At 27.3% G+C, this 17679-nt stretch overlaps 3 protein-coding genes across 8 annotated transcripts in view; 2 read left to right on the top strand and 1 right to left on the bottom strand.

Annotated features, from left to right (window-relative positions):
* Positions 1-5502, bottom strand: part of LOC123291966 (beta-glucuronidase-like) — a 65608-nt gene extending 60106 nt beyond the window's left edge. The window contains exon 1 of the mRNA XM_044872451.1: positions 5485-5502. The gene's annotated coding sequence lies outside the window, so the exon portion shown is untranslated. The remainder of the gene's footprint in view (positions 1-5484) is intronic.
* A 2186-nt stretch (positions 5503-7688) lies between these two features.
* LOC123293712 (zinc finger HIT domain-containing protein 3) lies at positions 7689-8366 on the top strand. The gene is made up of 3 exons (XM_044874614.1): positions 7689-7864; positions 7939-8099; positions 8161-8366. The coding sequence occupies exons 1-3, from the start codon at positions 7797-7799 to the stop codon at positions 8343-8345; spliced, it is 414 nt and encodes a 137-aa protein (XP_044730549.1). The 5' UTR covers positions 7689-7796; the 3' UTR covers positions 8346-8366.
* A 559-nt stretch (positions 8367-8925) lies between these two features.
* LOC123292444 (protein alan shepard) overlaps positions 8926-17679 on the top strand; it is a 92997-nt gene continuing 84243 nt past the window's right edge. For all 6 annotated transcript variants that reach the window (XM_044873108.1, XM_044873106.1, XM_044873110.1 and 3 more), the window contains exon 1: positions 8926-9242. In XM_044873108.1, coding sequence (XP_044729043.1) covers positions 9183-9242 — 60 coding nt within the window. In that variant the 5' untranslated portion in view covers positions 8926-9182. The remainder of the gene's footprint in view (positions 9243-17679) is intronic.

The raw sequence follows: 17679 nt of genomic DNA on the forward strand, positions 1-17679 counted from the left end.
ATAACAGATATACCCTAGAACTTTTGCAACCGCCTCTTGGACGACTGGTGATTTATAGTGTTTTTGATGAATGTATCCATCTACGTTCTCGTTATTTATAACAACGATAGATCGAGCCGAAGAACTACCTCGAATAACAAACACGCATTTTACAGATTCTAAGAAATAAAGAACTTGAAACTAAGGAACTATAAAAAGAATATAGTTTAAGAAACTAAAAAACACACTTGTTGCTTGTTTTAAGTATACATATATGTATAGTAAGGTTATCGGTAGTATAATAAATGTATATAACTGATAATGTCCTATGCATGGGTATGATATTAGAGAGTTACATACAAACATACATACATACATACAGGTGAAGCTAATATAAGCGTGTTAAAAAAACGTCTTTAGTGATAGATTTTTATTTTCATAACTTCTCAATCTGCCTCAGTAACGGCCAGACCCCCACAGATCATATCTACCTCACATTGTCTTTAATATACCTAAATCAATTAGTGGTATGAACTTATAGTTGTAAAATAATATATCACTTTCACTTTGGAAATACCTATTACAGTTTACATACACATTATTGAAGTGAAGCTAATTATCCGATTATACGATATTATTACTAATTATTATTATTATTATTATTGTAATTTTATTTATAAAAACAATATAAAAGACAAACATATTATTTAATGTAAATATAATTATTACATAAAATAAATAATAATTATATTACTTAATAAAAGAAAGACACTTTGTAAGTAATATCAAAATACTAAAGATGATTCAATATATTAGAGAAGAAAACTATTCAGGAGATATGCAAGGATTGAATAATATTAGGGATTTCAATAAAACTTTATATATACATTTTTTGATTAACAAAGTTTCCAAAAATTTCTAGATAGCCGGTCTTTTTATTATTATTTTATCGTTCAAAGTTGGCTGAAAAAATGATGAATCATATAGGTTATCCTTTTCAATTGGATATTTCTATATCAAAAAATCTAGAGAGTGTGATGAAAAACTATCGAAAATATTTATACAATCTTATAGTTTAAAATAATACCATAAAAATATAAGGTTGTCGATGATATAAAAACAAAATTTTAATTTAATTACTAGTTCATCGGAGATCCATCATTTGATGAACAGGTACGACTATAGTTAGAGTATTGATGATTGATGAGAGATGAGAGATATCTATATTATCAAATTTATAAGCAACACTTGCACACAATATATTATACAGTGTGTCGCATTTAAGATGAAGACAACCTCACACTTTCAGGAATATATATTTGGAAATTTGCACAATATAGGGGGGTATGTTACATTTTTTAAGATAGGTAACAGAAACCTGAATGAAAACCTTTTTGATAATTTTCACTTGGAATGAAAACAACTTTAAAAAAAATTTTATAGGAAAGTAAACATATTATCAATGGGATAAAAAAGAAAAAAACCAAGTGTCTCTATTCATATAAGGGATGTACGAGCAGGGTAGATTTATGGTTGAAATAATTTTTATCTTATTTTCAACTTTGATGATGAATTAGTATATCTTTATAAATGTAATAGAAAAATAAGGATACACTCTTTCGATACCTGCCTTGGTTTACCAAATATCGAAAGCTGAATAATTAAAGAAAATATTCAATTTTCGATATTTTGAAAAATACGCCAGATATATCGAAAAATTTTATTCTTACTTTTCGTCTTATATCGTCAAGTTATAACATAATTCACAATCAAAATTGAAAATATAAATTGTTTAAATTTGTGCCCCCACTACCGTGCTCATACATCCTTAAACAAGTTATTATCGTTTATTTGTGCCGTATATTATTGAATTTTTTTATCAACATTTGTAAGAAAACCGCTCGGTATGTTTTAAGAACCGGTACATTATAGGCTACTCTTCTCTACATTTGCACACAATTCTTTCTTTTTAATTAAACATTTATTTCATTTTTTTTATCATTGTCGAATGATTAACACAAAAGAAGGACCCGGAAATTAGATAATAAAATTTTATTTTTAAAAAAATAATAGATATTGTTTTAATGAATTGATAATGAATATTTTTTATTGTTAAATATAAATTAAGCATGTAAATAAATTCTTTTTTTTTTCAAAATTAATAACACACAAAAATAATTAATTTTAAAAAAAATATTATTTACATTGAAGGAGAAATACTTATTTCTTATTGTGGTTGATTACAATTTTATATGATAAATTATTTTTTTACGACCATGATGTTCAACAATACTGTGTATCAAAATTATACTATGCATACTTTTATAGCATGCAAATTTTCTGGAAAACATGCACAAATATAACACGACAAGTGATAGAATACGACTTCGTTATCGAGCCAAAACATAGTGTGAAATCAATTTTTTACCATCAACATCAAAAACTCCAAAAATATGAAGGACTTAAATGTAGTTACAAATAAAAAGAGAAAAAATAGCACGCGGTTACGTCATAACTTCTGACTGCTATAGAGACTATATATCAAAAGTTTGCAAGAAAAAGGCAGATAAAATTATTTAAGTTTATCAATCAATTCTAATTTTTAACAATAGTCTCCATCGGAGTTATAGGATTTTAAATTATTCGAATACTTGTATGTATACCTAATCTGTTGTTTTTTGGAAAAAATGTTTTGAACAAAAATGTTTAGCCCTGCTTAAAGTTTTTTTTTTTTATTCGGCCTTCATTTTATGTTCAAGTTCGTTATACCAAGATAAGGCTCATTAATTCAAAAAAATGATTCGATATTAAATTCGCAAATTTTAACTGCTCTCACAGTCGGTATACAATAAACAGGTAAGGAGTCTCATGCTTCTATAGTTCTATAATAATAAACACTTATTTCCAACGAGTTTTAATCAAAACTTTCGCATGCAAGGCTTCCTTATATAAAAGCTTATTCTGAATAGCGGGTATAGAATTCGGGATGAAAATTCCACGTTCATTATGAATTAAAAACCATTAATTTTAACTGATAATATGCATTTAGAATTTTATAGATAATAAAGGAACACGTCCACAATGCATAGAAAATCGTAGTGCAGGAGTTGCGTTAACTAAACGAATTCCCTCAGAGATGGAAAAAAAACACATAAAATCGAAAGTTGAATTTTTATTTCGAAAACCAAGCGCCTAAAGAAAATATCAGAAGAGTAATTTTTGCTTAAAACTGATTAAAAAAAATAAACAAATTTTTTTTATTTTTATAAAATTCAAAATTTTATACAATGCGCACTCTTCTGTCCCTTGTTTATCTATCGATTTTTCTCATTAACGAACTTGGCCTTTCAAATACCAAAAACCTTCTTGATATCAAATTTTATTCAAATCGGACTTAAATTGCGACTGCTATAGAGAAGGTACAGAAACATCAAAACATAAACACATATATACATATAATATTTAAATTTTAACGATGGTCATTCTTGATATCTATTATGTATGATCGACGAACATTTGAAGAAATTTTTTCGAAATTCCGCCATCAGTACAAAAGCAATAGCTCCATTTCCTTCGGAAATTCGCTAATGTTAGAATTTCTAGACTTTTTTCAGTTTGTTTGAAATATGTCTAAAAGTAAAACTTTTAGCCCAATGTTCGATGCATCATTTCGTTTTCTAAAATTTATTTTCTATTTTAAGCTCACCATAAAGTTTTCAGAAGTAGAATAGTAATTTCCATTTTTTTAGTTTTCATTTTAATTATCTATAGATGTTAGCTAGGATTAGGATCATAGTCGAATTTATTAAATGTTTTTAGAATTATGTTTTGTTTATATTTTATTTATTGCTTTCGATATTTAGCGTTAGGATGACCTCATTTTTAGTAACTTCACGAGACGTATTTAATCTAACATATCCTCTAATATATGCGCTAATATTGAATTAGTTGCATGGTCTGATAATAACTCGCTGTAATATAGGTTGGTTCATTAATTCTCTGATTACTATTCAAATTTACATTACATACCGAGAAATTTAATCAATTTGTCACGTTAATAAAGAAAGATTTTAAAGCCATTGATCTCAAATTTATGATCAAACTGATTCAATTTTTACTCCCCCTTTTAGCTTACATAAGTAGGCCTCAGAACCAAAAAAAAATGGTCAATTTCATTTTGAAAGTCTTTCAGACCCCCCGAAAGGAAGGGGAGGTGCATAAAGGAGTTTATTAAAAAAAAAATCTTAAATTTCGGGTTACTTTAGCTTTTTAAAATCTTTTAAAAGTTATCTGATTTACTTTACGATATAAACCCCCATCACTCCAATAGCGCGGAGGTTAAAACTAAAAAGTTCCGCTTTAAAATATCAGCTTTTAATCTTTTAACTCATGGTTATCTATTCTTCATGTTACGTCAAATATACTTTAAAAAAATCGATCTTAGAAAAAAATTGTTAGCTTCTCGTATGGAAAGTAGATATTGCACACTTCATAAGTAGTTGCCAAACATTCTTTCTTAGAGTCTGGCCTGATTTTCAGGCTTGATGCAAAATATTCTTCAATGAGATCAATGAGGTGAGTGTAAAAAGATATCAGAATAATGAGACCGATTAATTTTTGTATTTTCGAGGAAAAACGGTGCACAAAAAGGCGATATTTATACGCATCGCAAAAGATAAGTTTTAATTTTTTTGCTTAACTGCATTCTTCTCGAAATACAAGCGTTTAAAAAAGAAAAATCAGAGTCACACATCGAAATTAGATAAGTTTTGAGAAAACATTATTGCGGAAGAAATTGTTTGAAACTTTTTGTAACGTTTTAAAAAAAATAGTCTTTTGTCATTTTTTCATAGGATACATACAACAATCGAGTAAAAATTACTCAAAGTTTAAAAAAAAACGATTTTCTCTAAGTGGTAAATGAAAGTGGGAGGATTTTATCAAGATATGTAACTCAATTTTTAAATTTTCATCACATAGGTATCCAATTATTTCATTTCAAGTTTTTAATCGAAAATCACATAGGTATACAACGAACAAGTTTAAATAGGTTCAAAAACCTAACAAAATTAAATCAAAAAATTTTTCTTTCTCCGATTTTCTTCTTAAAATTTGTAAAGATCAAATAAGATATGTTTAAAATAAAAATTTTAGGAGTAAAAAAAGGAGTATTATACTCCAAAACATTAAACTACTTAAATGATTTTCTATTTTAATAATTTTTTCGGTTTCCAACTTAAATTTTCTAATAAAATTTCAAAAAATTGAAATAATTTTAGAAAACTTACTAATCCAACAACAATACAAATTTGAACTAATTAAGATATTCCGCATTACTTCCAAAATAATTTAAACATTCTACTAACAATATTTGTAAATATAAAAGAAAATAATAGACAAAAACTAAAATAAACAATAAAAAGGAAATAAAACATTCAACCACGCTTTTTTAAAATAAAACGTTAAAATATAAATAAACAATAAAAATATAAATAAATATCTTACGTGCGCTTTAAAATATTCCAACAAAAAATCCCATAAACAACTTGAAAAACTTAATTTACCACAAAAGTTTAATAATAAATTTTAAATACGAATAATTAAGCGGGTACTTAAAGTTAATTAATTGTTTAAATGCGAAAAATTAAAAAATGTCAATTATTGTTTATCAACAATCACTTTAAGTTTTCATAGGAACCGCAAAAATACTAATAAACATTTACCTTCTACAAATAAAAAAATTAAAAGTAAATAATAACAATAACAATAACAATAATGTCTTTATTAACATTGACCTAATCACACAGCTTAAATAAATAATAATAAAAAAAACTATTATAAACTCCCGGGTTATTGGACTACCACAGACTTAATATTAACTGACCAGACTGGTTATATACTTGGGAATAAATTCTGCTTTTATAATATATAGAAAGACAACATTTTATGACGTCATTTTTTATTCAAAATAAATAGGTATGTATTTATTAACATTAATAATATAATCATCATTCCATTATTAAATGCATTCCATTGTTTCAATCAATATTCAACAAATATGAAGGGGATAATTATGTTCAATATTTTGAAATTAGATATTAATTGTTAATATAGCAGCAGCTAATAAGTTTTTTATGCAGTTTTATGGTTTGTTTTTTTAGTTTGTTGTTGTGGTAATACTCATATTTAGTTGTCAATTTCATAGGCATCAACTTACTGGAGTAAATGAACAATTCATTTTGTGCTTTGAAGTCATATTAGATATCTTGATTTTTATGTATATATTTCTTAGTTTTCGGGGAACCAACAGGACATCTTTAGATACTTAACCAAATTAAGAGCTCAAAAATTAAATTTTGATTTCGTAATCAGTCGAGTTATCAGAATGTAATATAATATCTGATGAGACATTTACGAGCGAAATAATAAAGTAGTAGATTTTGTATAAATTTTAATATGGCAGGTGATTTTAATAGGGACTTTCAGAATAATCTAAAAGTTTCCTCAAGTTTGCTACTCATAAGAGATGGAAGAAAACATTAACTTAGAAAGTTTTTTCTAAAGACAAACATATTTAATTGGAAACATTTTTCTAGAATCTAATAATTTTGGAAGAAATTTGTAAAATTTGTTAAATAATAATTTTCTCTTATAGTTAAAACTAACTTCTACCTTTGTATCAAAAACGGAATCCAAAAATGTACTCTTACGTGTACTTAGATTTTCACATTCAATTTTTAGTTATTTGTTCAATTTTTGAAAAAATGTTTCAAACAAAAGAGTTTGTTTTTTATAAGGAACAAATTTCTAAAACATTCATCTATCTATTGTCGACAACGAACCTGAGATGATATTAAATTATATTTTCAAAAATTGTCCTGCTTTGAGCCCCAAATTTAGTGTTTGAAATTTTTTTCTGCATTTTGTTACACTGCATCTAATATTTGTTCTATTAATAAATTGATAATATTCAGGTTATTGACCAGCGCAATTGAGAAATATATTCCCGAAATCAAATACTAAACACCATTACCTCGAGTTATTGAAGTAATACCTTACATCAATTCATTAGTTACGCATATTCCCTAAACGTATAATAATAAAATTGCCATCTGCAATGGTAAGACTAATCTGAATAAACAGTTTCTGCGCCAATTGCGAGTGGTAAGGACTGCCCGAGTTAGTTTGTTTCACGATCGTAGGTGTATTTAAAAAAAAGTAGGTGTATTTTAATAATTTAAATTACTTCTTACCTTTTATTCTCAAGGTGAAAATCATTACAAAAATGGTAAACCATTCCTTCCAAGTAACTCAGCCATATTTCCACGCTCCTCTCAGTCATATAGTTTTCAAGAAAATTCATCAAAAAGAATTGTTTTTCAACTTGAAAATATTGGTGTAGATAAAGTTTTTCATTTCGAAAAAAAATTTTCAGTTTCTCCGAAATTATTAAAGACAAAAGGTTGTAAATTTGTAGGTAGCTTCGAATAGCCGGTCTATTATTGAATCTATTGTTCTTTACTTGTAAACCGTTTAAATAATTGTTCTTGTTAATAAAATTGACAACTTTCTGTCAATTAATGATAAGAATAGGAAAAATTCAACACAATCCTCAGATTACACTATTAAGTGACATTTCATATTTTTGACAGTTGACTTCCTAAATATAAAATTGAGTTGGCGCTTATGTAATAAAGTCACATGTGTTTTTGAAGTAAATAAAGTTTTTGCAGCTAATGTGTTTCTAACTAGTTAATTTAAATCATCATCTGTATATATTAAAATTTTATTCATATTCATTAAAAATAAATGACGAAATGGTGAATTGTACGGTCTGTGATCAAAATACTGGAAAATATAAGTGTCCAGTTTGTAGAGCACAATAGTGAGTTTTGTTTATTTTTGTAATTCAATTTTCACAAAATGGCTTGTTATTATTAATTTGTTTTTTGATTATAGTTGCTCAGTACCATGTTGTAAAAAACACAAAGAAGAAAACTGCAAGCCAAATCAGATCACCGAAAAAAATGAAACAGTTGAAACTACAACCAAAGAATCACAAAAAAAGCCAGAATTCGTAACTGAAGATACAGTCCCCAATGAATTATTAGAGCGATTACGTGAGTTTAATCTCAAATAAATTATTTTTAAAAGACATTTTATTTGTTATTTATGTTTCAGGTGAATCTAAAAAACTTAAAGAAATGTTTAAAGTTTCTGATTTAAAAAAATTGTTAAATTATGTTGATAAATCCGATAATCCTTATAAAGATGTACAGACTGCAATGAGAGACCCATTATTTACTGAATTTGTTGATGAATGTTTAAAAATTGTGGATCCTTTACAGAATCAACAAGATTTTTAAACTTAATCTTTTATTAATTGTTAGAAAATTAGTTTTTTATATTTTCCTATTGTTAAAATAATTTAATTAGAAATAAACATTTTATCAGTTTTGAATTCCTTTGTTTTAATTTTGAAAATTATCTTAAATAAAATTCTATTTTATCCCACTTCTTTTGAAAGAAAAATTGCATTTCTTTTCTTACAATTAGTTAAGCCTTATTGATTTATCTTTATTAAAAACGAAGACAACCGATTGAATCGTGACTTTATTACATGGTACGCCCTCTACTATGTTAAATATTGAGCTTAGAAAATTGTGGAGAAACAAGAATCATTTAATTACAGAAATTTAATAGTTTTATGGTTTTTTGAATACTTGAATAGTATTTATTATTTTATTATGCAAATTTTTAATTACTAAATTTCATGAACGCTGTATGAAAAAGTATTATATTATGAATAGAAATCTGTAATCAAATGTCAAATATTGTTCACAAGTTTCTCACCAGAGTGCAATAATACATTAATAAACAAATGAAATAATTTATACTAGACGTCGAGGGCGTCACTAGTGTATGCATCTCTGCTGTCACGGCCAAGATGGTTGCCAGTGCCTCGGTTAGTGGTGTTGTCCTGCACTAAAGTAATTTCTACTCTTCAAATGTTACGTTTTTCTATAAAATTTTGTTGTGTAAATATAGCTTTGTGTGTTTTTGTGAAGTAGTTATTATTTAATTGACATGACAGTGTTTAGTGTGACATTTAAGTTCATTATTTAACTGAAGGGCACACCCCAATAAGTTGTCAAGCAGTTATCTTGAAAAGTTGTCATTTTAGCAAGTTGACTCTGGTTGTTATGGCTGTCAGAATGGAGAACACCGCAACGATCCCACGTAAAATGAATTACAAGTTAATGGTAAATATACGATAATTACTAAATCAAAAAATTTTATTTCAAGCCGGGTATATAATCATCTTCACTACCAATAGTTTTCAATACACACATGTCGCCGGCCGTCGTCTGACCCCACCCTTTTTGAAGCCTAGACGTTTAACCCCATCGGCGAAAGTTCATTCCGACATATGTTTTCCTGTTAGGTTTTGATTTCCGTACTCAAAATTATTTTCATTATTTTTCTTTAGAACGTAAAAACTATTTTTCTAAATCTAGAACATCCATTAAAATTCATAAAGAATATTTTTAAAGTGTTTTTGTATAGTTATCAATTTTTATCATAGATAATAATAACCATCTTTTTTTGTGAATTTTTTTGATAAATTTTTAATTATGAAAATTAATGAATGCAGGAAATAAATTAATTTTGTTTGTGTGTGTAATAATTATGATTCCCATGTTGGATGAAGTGGAGTTATGAATGAAAATTAAATATATCATGCGTCGACTATAAAACTTATAGTAAGAATTCTATTGGTATTTTATTGATTCATTTTTTATTAGAAATTTTTTTACACAATATTAAAGTATTTTTTTATGTTTTTTATATACTCAGCACAATATGTGACAATTTAATTTTTTTCCCGTACTTACATACATTTTTACTATAAAATATCCAACAGGGATATTTATAATTAGTTTGGTATTTATGAAAATGGTAACATATATTACACATTAAAATATTCCATTTGTTAATCATATTAAGAGATTATTCAAATTATATTCAGTCATTTATTGAAGTTATTTTCTTCCAACCACAAGTGTGCATTTAAAAAAATTTTAATTCTCTCCAAAACAACAATGCCGTTTTCAAATTTATGGTTTTTTAATTTGATTTACTTATATCTCAAAATGTACACTCTTGAATTTTTCTTGGAAAAGGAGAATTTAAGTTATCTAACAATATTTGTTCGATTTGCTGAGCTAAAAAAACCAATTGAGGGTGGGATGTGCCTGGAAATCCAAATACCAGGGGAATATAAAATCGCTTTTAAGTTTTTTAAGATTGATGTTTGAAAAGTGGCTTGTTTATTGAGGATCTTGGATATCTCTATATTCAGTATTAATTTTACCTAAAAAAATTTAATTTTGTCACTGTTACCTTATTATTTAGCGTTTTGTATTTCCTGCAAAGATTTCAATTATGAGATATATTTAAGTAATTCCCATATTTAAGTAATAGAATAATTTACTGCCCACACCATTTTGCACAAACGAAATGGTAGTAGCCGTATAACCATAATGGTATCATCATTAGATCTTAAGTACTCCTTGAACAATTTGGCATAAACATATTTTTCATTATTTATTAATGGATAAGAAAATTTATTTTTGATATTTTCTTAGGATAAAATGAATTTGTCCTATAACTGTAATTTATTTTAAAGAGAAAATTCTTTCTCAACATATTATGTATATTGGATTGGTAATATTATTTTTGAGATGTTTTGTAGGGAAAATGAATTTTTCCTTGTAAATGGAATTCAATTTAATGATTATTTCTCAACATACAATTTACATATAAGCCAAAGTACACAAATGGCGAATATGTTACGCTCTCATACATTTTCAAATAGAATTGAAACTCATTGTTTTAATCTGAGGAAAAGTACATACTATTGAAAAGTTCCGTGAAAAACATATGTGTGGTGTTTCAACTGAAAATAGATAAGATACCATTTAGATACTGCAAATTTCTACGAATACTTCCGTGTTTATCACACTTTTTTATTAAAAAAAATTAATTTTATTTAATTTGAAAAAGGGTAGCAAAAAAAAGTTGCGTGACAGCGTCCCCCATGGCAAAACATACGGTCAGTGGACCGAGACTACGTATTTGTATGAATTGTGTCTGGCTTTTTTAATTTCCACGGGAATTAATCGAATAGTCATGCAGTTTATGTGTCCTGCTTTTTTATTATTAAAATCCTGTTTTTTTATTTTTTTATTTTACTGACAGAATAATTAAAATGTATTTTACTAGCGTCGTTTTCGTATTGATTTTATTATAAGTAATTTTTATTACAGAGATATTGTAGGGTAAGATGTAGTACCTAAAGTTAGAGATGGACAAAATTTATTCGAATGACTAATAACGTATAACAAAAAGCAAATTATTTGTGAATTAATTTTTGGAATACCTTATTAATTTCTCTCGTGTTAGAACGAAAATCGAGCCATTTTTTCACTCCCTTTTTTGTAAATAAAGTGTTGTACGCAATCTATTTGACGAATATCACATACTTTAAGCATGTATTTGACGAAACGGGCTATGGTCTGTTAAGATACACATACTCACAGACAAACCACACAATGCATATTGTGTGTTGGAGTTGTAAAGTGATACGAGATTTAAGATTTTGTGTTATGTATTACACAATTTAATCCACCCCGTACCTATATTAATATATAATTTGATACCTCTCAAATCTAAGTGTCTCTGTATTGGTGAATTATTTTGTTTTGTTTTCTTTATAAATAACGACAACAAAAAATATTTTTTATAGTATTCACTACCCAATTAAATCAATTTACAATCAATTACTGTTTCATGATAGTCCCCTTTATATTCTAAAGCGACACCTATTAATTTAATGAATTGGATAAGTCTGTGAATTCATAAATCTTTCTATTTTGCTCTTAGTCACATCTCCCGAATCAGTCCTCAGATCGAAATTTGTTAAAGAGCTTTTCCATTTGTCTTGATAAGCTTAATTTACTGATATAATTTTCTGCTATCAATAAAAGAACACCCTGTATATGATAAATACTCAACTCCTTATTAATGGTGAGTAAATTGTTATACTATATTGAGTTTTAAACATGACGTTATATTTTGAGGAGCTAATGTTTCAAAGACGCAAAGTTATGTACCATGAATCTAAGGCTGGTCTATTTGTTTAAATAATTATAAAAATCTTTTTGAACTGGGACACTTTACAACCTTTTACAATAAAATGTTTTTATAATTAAATTATAAGTAAAAAATAATTGTTGTGTAAACAAAAAATACTTACAAAATCTCGGTCAATTATAGATGGGAAACAGGCAAAGAAGTTTCGGTTGAGACAAGTGGCTTAGTGTTAATTACACCACCTAATAGTTAGCTATGTAAATATTTTCTTTTTACATATTACCTTTTATTATAACTGGTAGATGATAGGCCTGATACGTAAGTGTATCATGATGTTATACAAGGTGATCCATTTTAATCGAGACATTTGGAGACCGAAATAAAATCCTGAAATATGATATTTTATAAATGAATGATAAAAAAAAAATAGAAATATTTGGAGCGTACTATAAATTGGTCCATTTTTTTCAGAGATTACCGTTTCAATTTACTCGAAAATGGTGCATTTTAGGAAAAAAGCCAGTCAGTAACAATTAAATATACAGATCGGTATGAATTTTTATGCTAAAAAGAATTTTTGCCCTAAAATGCACGATTTTTAAGATTTAAAATTTAAAAAATCTCCAAAAACACGGAAAATTGTATATTGATGTAGATTTTTCCAAAAAAATAATAGATAAGAAAAAATTTATAAATAAAAATCGATCGAAAATTTTACGTCCGATAAATATAATACTTCAGTAAATTGATATAAATTTAGATTGAGTATTTTTCAAGAACTCTGCAATAAGTATACATCAGAGTCGGAGGTCAGCGTCAGCTTGAGAGTAAGAGTATAACAAACACCCAACTATTATCTTAAAGATGCCAATGTCTTTGGTACATCTGGTAAATTTGACAATAGCCCATTCATCAATATCATTACCTAAAATTATATTTAAACGTATAATTAATGAATTAATGAATATGAATATTTAATAATAAAATTATTATTTATAATTAATAATAAATGTTGGTAATTAATGTTAGTCAAGTATTTATTTATACATATTTGTTAACAACATACATATTTATTATAAATAAATAATCAACACTGTTATTGTTTAAAATATTAATTGTTGGTTAAATATTAAATTTTATATAAATTTATGTATGACATTAAAATATATATATTTATAATATTATGTAGATATTATTTTATTACTAGCTGTACCCGCCATGCGTTTCATTGTCGTATAAAACAAAAGAGTGTTTGAATTTTGTTATATTATACCCCATTCAGGACGCACAATAAAAATATTTAGCTAGATTTATAAAATTATTATTAATTAGCTTGATCGGTTTCGATCTTAAGCAATCCTTTAAAACCTTTAAATATAGACATTATAAATAAAATTACCAATATAAATAAAAATCAAATAAAGTAGATCTGCAACGCCCTAAAACAACCAATAATTAACAAAACGTATAATACAGCCTATAAATATGGCTCATCCTAATTTAAACAAAAGAGGGTTTGGTTATATATTTGTTCACAATTTCATGGGCTTTAATTTTTTTTTGCGGAACCCTATTTTTAAAAAAAAATAAAATACAGCATGTTACTTGCTGATAATGTTATATTGTATAGGTTTAAGAATTTTTAATTGAAGAAAAGTTATACAAAATTTCATTCCCTTTTTCACTTTCTTAATTAAATTTCCAAAAATACGTTAGTAGTGAGTGTCTACATCGCGAATTGATGAACAACTATGTTAAACTAGTCAATCGGGAGTATAGTTTTAGAAATATCATGATGAATCAACCAGTGAGTGTCAGCGAGTAAATATTTCGCTTAAATGCATATCGCATACATATGGAGGTTGTTCTTTTTAACTTGATATTTGCAAAAAAAAAAAAAAGAATGATCAGATACAAAAAAAAGTTTCAAACAAAAGTTTGATTATTTGAAAGACTTGATCAATTCCAAATGCTTGTTTATTTCTAGATGGATAGGTTTTAGGTTAAATGGTGGTCAAATTCTTTTTTTCAAATGGAACCTTATATTTTTTTGTAGATGATTCGTATTTTATTGGGAAAAAAGATAATTTTTATCATAAACAATTATTTTAGTGCATATTTTTGTGATTTGAGTAAAAGATAAAAGGTATTTTCATGGATTTCTTATGCCAGAACGGTTGTTTGTTAAGAAAATTTGTAGAATGGCAAGAAAGAGTTTTTTATTTTAACAAAATATCGAATTTCTTTCAAACATTTTTTGCAAATGCTAAGTTAAAGAAACAACCTGTATATTATAAACTTATAATTGGGGAAATTTTGCACCAGGCTCAATAATTGGCTATAATATCTCAGGCGAAGGATTTCGAGAAGTTTTTGAAGGCAAATCAATTTGATATTCGCTTAAACCATATTAAATTAGCATATTAATAAGATGTTTGATTAAATTACAAATGGTCGACATAATATTATTATTACCAATTAGTCATTCATTGAATCATTAGTTTTATTCGTGTTTAGAAAGACGTTAGTGACGTCTTGTTGTTTTGGGAAAACCTGATAATTGATTTATTAGATCGTATGATAGGAAAATCCAAATCCATTTTTAACGATCCTTAATAAAACTATTAATAGATTGTGCCATTATGTATGTGATTGAAAGTTATAAAACGATTACGAAAAGAACTTTTTTAATAAAACACAAACTGCAAATACACTAGGCATCCCAAAAAAATGGCCCCTTTTAAAAAATTCAAATATTTGCGAAATTTTAAACATCGAAAGTTTAAGAATACAAAGGTTGAAATTTCTAAGGGTAGATAAAAAACTTCCTATCATTTTCAGAAGACTTTCAATTTCTATATGAGAAAAGAATTACATAATTGTGTAACGTAAATTTGAATATAATCGAAAAACTAATTTTTTTAGGTAAAAATATTTCGAAATCCTTATGTATAAGTATGTGACAAATTTTGTTGATTAGTGTTATTTGACAAGGCGTACTATAGCATTAGTATGCTCGAAAACTTATTCTGTCGAACGTGGAACGAGAATCCACAAAAGCACAGTGTTGGTAAAGTGTCCAATTTACTTTGGCAACGCTTAGGTATAAATAAATGCAAAAGGTTTTGCATAAATTAGATTTCTTGCACAATAATTTTTTATCGCACGTGTGCTGTCAAAGTCCTTAGAAAATTGTAAGTAAACCTGTCTCCTTCTTCCAACCTTCGACTTAAAGCGGTGTCGAAATTCTTATCTTCTCTACTTTATATCATTGTATTGTTTAAATCCGGTCGTTACAGGACACCCTATATAGATGTACAGTACAAACAGCTTTTGTAGTTTGTTCGAGCATAACTTTCTTTTCAATCATTTTTGTGTATCTTATATTATTCATAAAATAATAGAGGGTACTGACCTGATGCTCCGAGAAAACCCATACGAAATGAAAATTCATTCATAGACAATAATTTCGGGCGTGTAATAGTTTCTCTTATTTTTACATACCACTTCGACGCTTACGTAGAGACGAAGGAGCATTCACAGAATCAGCAAATAGTAAGCTGACTATGATTCTCAACTTGAATGTGCATCACACATATACATATGTACACGTCGACGGTGTATATAGCACAGTCAATAGAGATTGTGAGCTTAAAAATTAAGTGAAAAAATTGAAAATTTGGTTATAGGTAGTTGATAGGTTGTGAAATAATAATCACCCTGTATCATAAAAATTTGGAAAAGGAGATATTTACGGCGAGAAATCAGTTGTTGACGAATCAAATGCGACATTCAATGAATCATATCTCGGAAATTATTATTATTAAAGAATCGAAAATCAGTCGAATATCTTTGTTATTTTATGAGCTTTCTAGTAATCTATAATCTATCTATACATATAAAATGCTTTGTCCTGAATGACTGACGGATCAACGCTCAAGGATGGATCAAGGATTTTTCGAAATTCTAACCATAAGAGGGTGAAAAACGTGGGCAAAGTTTGTATGAAACAACGTGATTCCTTAGTCCAATCAACTTTAAATTTTATATATAGATGAATTTGTATATAAATTTTGCACAGTTGCCCAGCGAAGCGGGTTGTTCACAGCTAGTGTCACAATATTTTCGATTAAATTACGACTTCGCGTATTTCACCTTACATATAACACAATTTTGATGCTAAAAAGTCGAATAATAAACGAAAATATGCAGAATTGCACCAGCTACATATTATAAAAGCCAAAAATTGACTTTTCGAAATTGATGTCCTTTTTCTCAAATTTTTTTGACGCTCTGCGATACAAGGTTATTTAAATTTTTATTTAACCACCTGAAACCAAATTTTCATCTTCTTCATTTAAGCTCTTGGTGAATATTTGATTCTATTGTCTGTACTAATAATAATAACTATAAGGACGACGTACAATGTAAGTGTGCTAGTTGGTGTGTCGTTCAGCTGGTGTTGGTTGGCGGTGGTGGTGTTAGTGTTAACTGTGTTTGGTATAAAATATGCCGGTTCTGTATACATGTATGCGACGACGGTAACTGTGCATGAGTGTGTGTTCATTGCATTGATTTTTTTACTATTTTATTTAGGGTTCCGTAAATTTTATGATATAAACGTGTTTTGATTATATTTTCAAAATTTTCCTTCCACTGCTTCCACTTTAAAACGTACAGAATATTGAACGATGTCCGATAAGTTTATTTTTAATTCGATAGAAAAGAAGGGTTTCATATGCGATTTACAATCATTTTTATATCGACTTTTTTCAATAAAAACATTGAGTTCGAAAGAAAATACAGAATAAAAAATTTTTGTGTGTAGTATTTAAACAAAATTCTGTTTAGTTGAAGTTAAAAATTCTATAGGCGCGTTTTACGCCTATATCTGGAGTAAATTTCAAAATATCGAAAATTTTAATTATTTAGCTTTCGATATTTCGAAAACCAAGGCAAGTATCGAAAAATTTTATTCTCATTTTTTTCTCGTTTACATACATTATCAAAGTTATAACAAAATTCATCATCAAAATTGAAAATAAGGTACAAATAATTTCAACCCTAAATCTAATATTGTCTTGGTGCTCGTACTACCTTAATTTTACAAGATTTGTTTATATCTACATTAAACAAGTGAAAACAAACAATTGACTGAGTTAATTGTTGAAATACCATGTAGAGATAGTGTTGATTACTCTATCACATTACACACACATACATGTCACACATATATAACTGATATAGCCATAACATACTATACAATTTGCGCTCTCACGAGTAAACAGTGATGTTTACGAAAAAATGTTTCAAACAAAACTTGTTTATTTTTTTATAAGGAACATTTTTTACATTTAAACTTTTGTTCTAATTCTAACGGTATACAAGATCCGTAGGACCCAAGACCCAATTGACCTATGTTGCTCATTTGCGAACTTGACCTCACTTTTTACGTGATCAGCATGCTAAAAAAATTTCTCTTTTCGTTTTTGAGTAATCGCGATGACAGACAGACAACCGGAAATGGACTAATTAGGTGATTTT

The sequence above is a fragment of the Chrysoperla carnea genome, chromosome 2, assembly GCF_905475395.1.
Source record: "Chrysoperla carnea chromosome 2, inChrCarn1.1, whole genome shotgun sequence".
NCBI lineage: Eukaryota > Metazoa > Arthropoda > Insecta > Neuroptera > Chrysopidae > Chrysoperla > Chrysoperla carnea.

What these genes read in the sequence shown, in the direction of transcription:
- LOC123293712 (XM_044874614.1), top strand. Translation starts at nt 7,797, where the DNA reads ATGGTGAATTGTACGGTCTGTGATCAAAATACTGGAAAATATAAGTGT. An exon ending in CCAGTTTGTAGAGCACAATA is followed by an intron (nt 7,865 to 7,938) that starts GTGAGTTTTGTT and finishes TTTTGATTATAG; the next exon opens with TTGCTCAGTACCATGTTGTA. An exon ending in TGAATTATTAGAGCGATTAC is followed by an intron (nt 8,100 to 8,160) that starts GTGAGTTTAATC and finishes TTTATGTTTCAG; the next exon opens with GTGAATCTAAAAAACTTAAA.